Genomic DNA, 5,341 nt, shown 5'->3' with positions numbered 1-5,341 from the left:
TTTTATTCATTTAAAGTTTTTTCTATGAACATATTATTTTCGTTTTTTAGACTAATTTATCACATTCTAAAATAAGTAACGTTTTTGACAGTTAAAGATTTAAGCATTTCTAATTGTGGAAGGTGGTTTATATGACTACAAAAGTGGAGTGATAGGGAGGAAATTTGAGAGAATGGAAGAGAAAATGATGTGTAACTAAACTGTAAAAATGATAAATAGTAAGAAGGGAGATAAGAGAGAAAAAAATTGTTAATTTTTCAATGAATCAAACGTCATTTTTTTTTAAATTCTCTCTCAAATATCTTCTCTTAATCATTTCTGACTACAAAAATATGTGAAAGATTTAATTTTTTTTTTGAAAATGATAGATTTATTATTTATTTTTCTAACATAATTTTTTTTTTTTATGATCTATGACGAATATATTTTTGTTTTTTAAATTAAATAATTGTTTTTGAGAAATACGAACATATAAGATGTGATTTATAGAAAGACATGAAAAAATAAAAAGAGAAAATTAATATATATTTTTAAATATGATAAATTAATTAAAAAAAAAGGACTAATATTAGAACATATAACTAAATCTAAGATTGTAAGTTGATAAAAACAACACAACAAATTTGAGTCAAACAAACAATTAAACTGAAAAAAAAAATGAATAAGGATACATTAAATTTGACAAATAATGAATAAATAATTAAGATGAAATTAATAATTTATGATCAACCAAACAACAAGTTCCACCATATCATTGTTCCTTATGTATCAACAAACAGATAACAATAATAATAATAATAAAAATAAAGGGAGGGAAACTCCATAAACAGATTCAAATTAGAATGAAAGTCTTAAATATGGCTTCCAACGGCTTTACCACAGAGCATAACATTAGAAGGAATGTTGTATTCATTTCGAAGGCTTCGTTCGTTGCTAAAAACCCTAAGATATAGCTGCTGTCCCAAATACTGTCTTTCCCATTTAGCCGATCTCAAATTCCACATTCCTTGATTATCCAAGGATACCATTATTGCTGTCCAAGATTTCTGAAACACCTGTTTTCAAAAAAGTCCATTTTAGTTGCAACTTCTCATCAAAGATCTAAACAGACTCACCAATTTACCTGTACAGTGTGTCGGGTTGTAGCATCCACCAGATTATACGCTTGTCTACTGTCATTACTCCATTGCCCAGAACCATAGCTGCAATTCAATTGGGTTTAATCAAGGCATCAATCAAATTTCAATCAAGAGAGATCCAACTTCTTAAGTTCTTACCCAACAACCCAGAAATCATGACCATTCAGATGCCAAGATTGCAAGTTATCTTCATCGTTCTGGAAAACGATTTCAATAAAGTCATGGAGAGTTGTGTTCACAACTGAAGTTGACAAATTTGCAGGGCCATTGGATGGAACGCTTGGGATAGAATCCAATTGAAAGACTCCGGAGATATTAAAGTGGTCAGCAAGCTTCAGAGGAGTGTCGGGATTCACAAAGGAGACTCCGTTAACGGCATATCTTTGCTTCCCATTGATTACAGGTGCAGAATTGGCAAATACAAATCTCTTTGTAATTGGGATACTTCCGTAATGATACGAGCCTTGAGGATTAGGCCTTGCTGCATTTGATGTCAAATTCCACCTTTCCAAAAAAAAAAAAGTCATCATAATCTGTACATGTATGATCTATGTAGAAATTTGTTGGTAGTTTCATAGTGTCATCATACCTGAAGGTTCTTGCTTGCTGTAATGACTGTTGAAATTGAAAGTCAGATGGAAGATCAGGAAGAGGCCCAGAAACGGGAACTTTGGAGTCTGAGTAATGCAAGATCGCGGTTGATGTATGGACCTCATTTGTGAAACGTGTAGATGCAACAATGTAGTAATCTTTAGGAGCTTGATCTAGAGTTACTAGAACAGCAAAAGATTGGCCAGCATGCACGTCCAGAGAATTGTACGAATTCTGAATAACATGAGATCCTTCAACCTCAACTAGCTTCATCATATGATTCTGAATCCTGAAGTTAAACGATGCTGATAGGCCAACATTTGAAATTCTGAACATATATGTCTTCCCTGAAAGAAAAAAGAACTTGTTTTACGATTTTCAAGATGATTTTTTTTACTATTTTAAACGGAAGAACTGTAAAAACCTTGGTTCCCTGTGAAGGTTGAAGAATTCTTCCCATTTATCAGGAGTCCATCGGGAAGGCCAAGTGATTCACCTGAATCTAATCTACTCTGCAGCATCTGTAATGAGAATAGGATCAATAAGGATTTCAAATGCAGCCATTCATAACACAAGTGTCAAAAAAATGCAATTTTAAACAAGGAAAACAACTTCAGGCCATGTTCGATTCAACGATCAAATTATTCAAATTATCCACTAAAATACCCGTAATCACATTTTACCTAAATAACCTACATCTGACAAGGTTATTTGTGATGAAATGAGCCTTTACAATGAACAGACACATATATGCACTACTTTCACAGTTATACATGGAATGAAACAATAAGAATCAAATAAATTTTCAAATTGCAATCAAATCAAATAAGTATAAACTTATTGAGGATTTCTTATCTTCAATCAATCCTCACTCCCATACTGAATACCATCTAGACAAAAACAACTTGATGAGTTAAATTGTTAACATTGTTATAAGATATAAACTCCATACATACCATGTGGTTGGCCTTATACCAATCACCAATGAGTAAAGTGAAATCATTAGCAGGTCTGGCATAAGGTACAGGAATCACAGATCTTGCATACACATTCAATCCCCCGAATCCTCCAGCTGCTTTGTGCATTAACGTCGAAGGGAAGTACGTGTAGGTTCCAATCTGATCCTTGGTTTGAAATTTGTAAGTGTAGTTTGAATTTGGAGGTATAGGGCAATTAGTACCCAAAACCCCATCTTGCCATGAATTCTTTCTCTGCTTAATTCCATTCCTACAAATTTAAATTCAAAGGAGACAGTTAACCTCTCCATTTTAGAACATAAAAACAAAAGCATATGGAACACAATTTCTTCTTTACGAGATTTGTCATTTTCACATTTTGAAATGCGGGATTTCATTAGATTTACACAATACAAACACTACTCCTAAATTAAGTGGAAATTTATGTGATCAATTGTTAATTTGATGTTATCCTCTCCAATTAGTTCTTAAAACAAAAACATAGTTCATGATATTTAAAACATAATAGGGTTACACTAAGATAGCTCAAGTGTCAAAGAGTCTTACTTAAAATACAAAGATTTAAAGTTCGATTCTCCCTAAAATATTCTGATTGAAAGGGGGTCGTGCTAACTGGGAATATACCCTAGTCACAATTTTTGCACTATAAATTTAATTGTAAATATTGACTAAGATTTCTACTTTTTTAAGATTTACCATTTTCACATTTGGAAAGGCGAGATTTCATTCAATTGACAGTTTGACCCAATACAAACATTACTCATGAAGAGGAGATTTATGTGATCAATTTTTTTAGTTTGACAATTATCCTCTCCAATTAGTTCATAAATTGAAAGGTTAGTTCATACTACACATTTAATTGTATTAAGAAAATATTGACTAGGATTACTACGTTTCAAGATTTTGCGATTTTAAATTTGGGAAGGCGAGATTTCATTGGATTGACATAATACAAACATTAATCCTTAGGAGGAGATTTATGTGATATGTGATTCATTTTTTAGTTTGACAGTTATCTTCCCTAATTAGTTCTCAAAATGAAAACATAGTTTTTAAAAAAAAATAGGAAGCTAGCACGATCCCACCCCAACTTAGAAAGCATAGTTGCATTAAAAATATAATTAGATTATCGTACTATAAATTTAATTGCATTAGGCAATCATCAACAAGGAACATTCCTAATTTTCGATATTTCACATTTTCACATTTGAAAGAGAAGAATTCATTGGATTGACATAATGCAAACATTACTCCTTAAGAGGAAAATTTTGAAAAACTCATTTCAACACGCTTATGAACACCAAAACATGTCTATTCAAGAAAGAAATACGAATTATGGCCTCATTTGAAAACACTTATCTTTCTGTATCTGGATTAGAAAGTGCAAAATTCTATTAAACTAGAAAATGGAAGTATGCTGCTCAATGGATCTAGATCTTCAACATTTTTTAACATCAAAACTTAAAGATTAAACATTGTGGCTTGTATACATGAATGAAACAAAAGAATATGAGAAAAAAAGAGAGAGTATATATACCATGTCAAGAGAAAAGGTTGATCCAGATTGTTAATGACATTGATGACTATATTATCATTTGTAACAGTATCAATTTGAGGTCCAGGGAATTGACCATTGATAAGAATGACCTTCAAAACCCAAAAGCAGAAAAAACAAGTTATTCATTCTGATTGAGACATATAATCAAACAGTTTGCAATCATGAAGAAAAAGAGAAGAAGAACCTGTTGGGAGACATTTAGAGGAGCAGCAGTTCCATAAGTAACCACCCATGTGAAGTATTTGTAAGGGTCCTCTGCTTTTACCAGACAACAGCCGCTCAAGAAAACCAAAACCAGACCAAAGCAAATCAAGTCTGACTTAGAAACTCCCATTATTATGAATAGAAAAGAATGAGCAAGACCAGTTTCGATCAATGGCAAAGAATAAAGAATGAATGGAAAAGCAAAAAGAAGAACTCTGTCTTCTTCTTCTTCTTCTTCTTCTTCTTCTTCTTCTTCTTCTTCTTCTTCTTTGTGACGACTAAATACAGATGGGTCACAATAGAAACCCACAGAGTAAAACACATCAAGGAGGTGATGGGTATATATATGATGCATGTAAAGTTCATGATTCTGAGAATTTACGCTTCAACCGCGTGACCATAAATTACTTGTTTCCTTAATGCTTTCTCAATCGCATTACTGAAAGAAAAAAAAATGTAATCTTTGGAATCCAAATTAGAACCACTCTAGAGCGAGAAGCAGGATGATGGAGGATAAAAATGGATTTTATTTAAAATTAAAAACACAGTTTAATATGATTTGAAAATAATACATAAATATTCTTATCATCATTAAAATATTATTTAATAATAAAATTATAAAAATATTTAAATAAAGAATGAAAAGGAAGGAGACATGATAATTGAGTTTTTATGAAATTTTTTTAAATAACTCATATTTGAGATTGATGTGTTTGAGTTTATTGTAATAAATTTATTTTAAAAAGTTTTGATTAGTTAATTTTGAGAATTAATATTTGGTAAGAAGATTAATATTAATATATAATGATAAAATAAATTTTATTTTTTTAAAATAAAAAATATTTTAATAATTTAATTAATAAATAAGTAAC

The 5,341-nt window shown here is 31.0% G+C and overlaps 1 protein-coding gene across 1 annotated transcript; it reads right to left on the bottom strand.

Annotated features, from left to right (window-relative positions):
* Positions 1-805: 805 nt before the first annotated feature.
* LOC124922361 (L-ascorbate oxidase homolog) lies at positions 806-4,901 on the bottom strand. Its single transcript, XM_047463094.1, has 8 exons — positions 4,450-4,901; positions 4,245-4,354; positions 2,687-2,957; positions 2,155-2,251; positions 1,729-2,077; positions 1,278-1,643; positions 1,124-1,202; positions 806-1,055 (listed from the first exon to the last, which is right to left on the bottom strand). Exons 1-8 carry the CDS (start codon positions 4,822-4,824, stop codon positions 852-854), a joined length of 1,851 nt encoding a protein of 616 aa, XP_047319050.1. The 5' UTR covers positions 4,825-4,901; the 3' UTR covers positions 806-851.
* Positions 4,902-5,341: the final 440 nt, after the last annotated feature.

This window comes from Impatiens glandulifera, chromosome 1, assembly GCF_907164915.1.
Source record: "Impatiens glandulifera chromosome 1, dImpGla2.1, whole genome shotgun sequence".
In the NCBI taxonomy this organism is placed as follows: Eukaryota; Viridiplantae; Streptophyta; class Magnoliopsida; order Ericales; family Balsaminaceae; genus Impatiens; species Impatiens glandulifera.
Note: the sequence above shows the minus strand (reverse complement) of the source record. Positions and strands in the feature narration are given on the sequence as shown.

Coding starts and splice junctions, on each gene's coding strand:
- LOC124922361 (XM_047463094.1), bottom strand. CDS start 4,824: ATGCATCATATATATACCCATCACCTCCTTGATGTGTTTTACTCTGTG. Junction 2,958..4,244: donor CAACCTTTTCTCTTGACATG/GTATATATACTC, acceptor TTAAATTTGTAG/GAATGGAATTAAGCAGAGAA. Junction 1,056..1,123: donor CAACCCGACACACTGTACAG/GTAAATTGGTGA, acceptor TTTTGAAAACAG/GTGTTTCAGAAATCTTGGAC.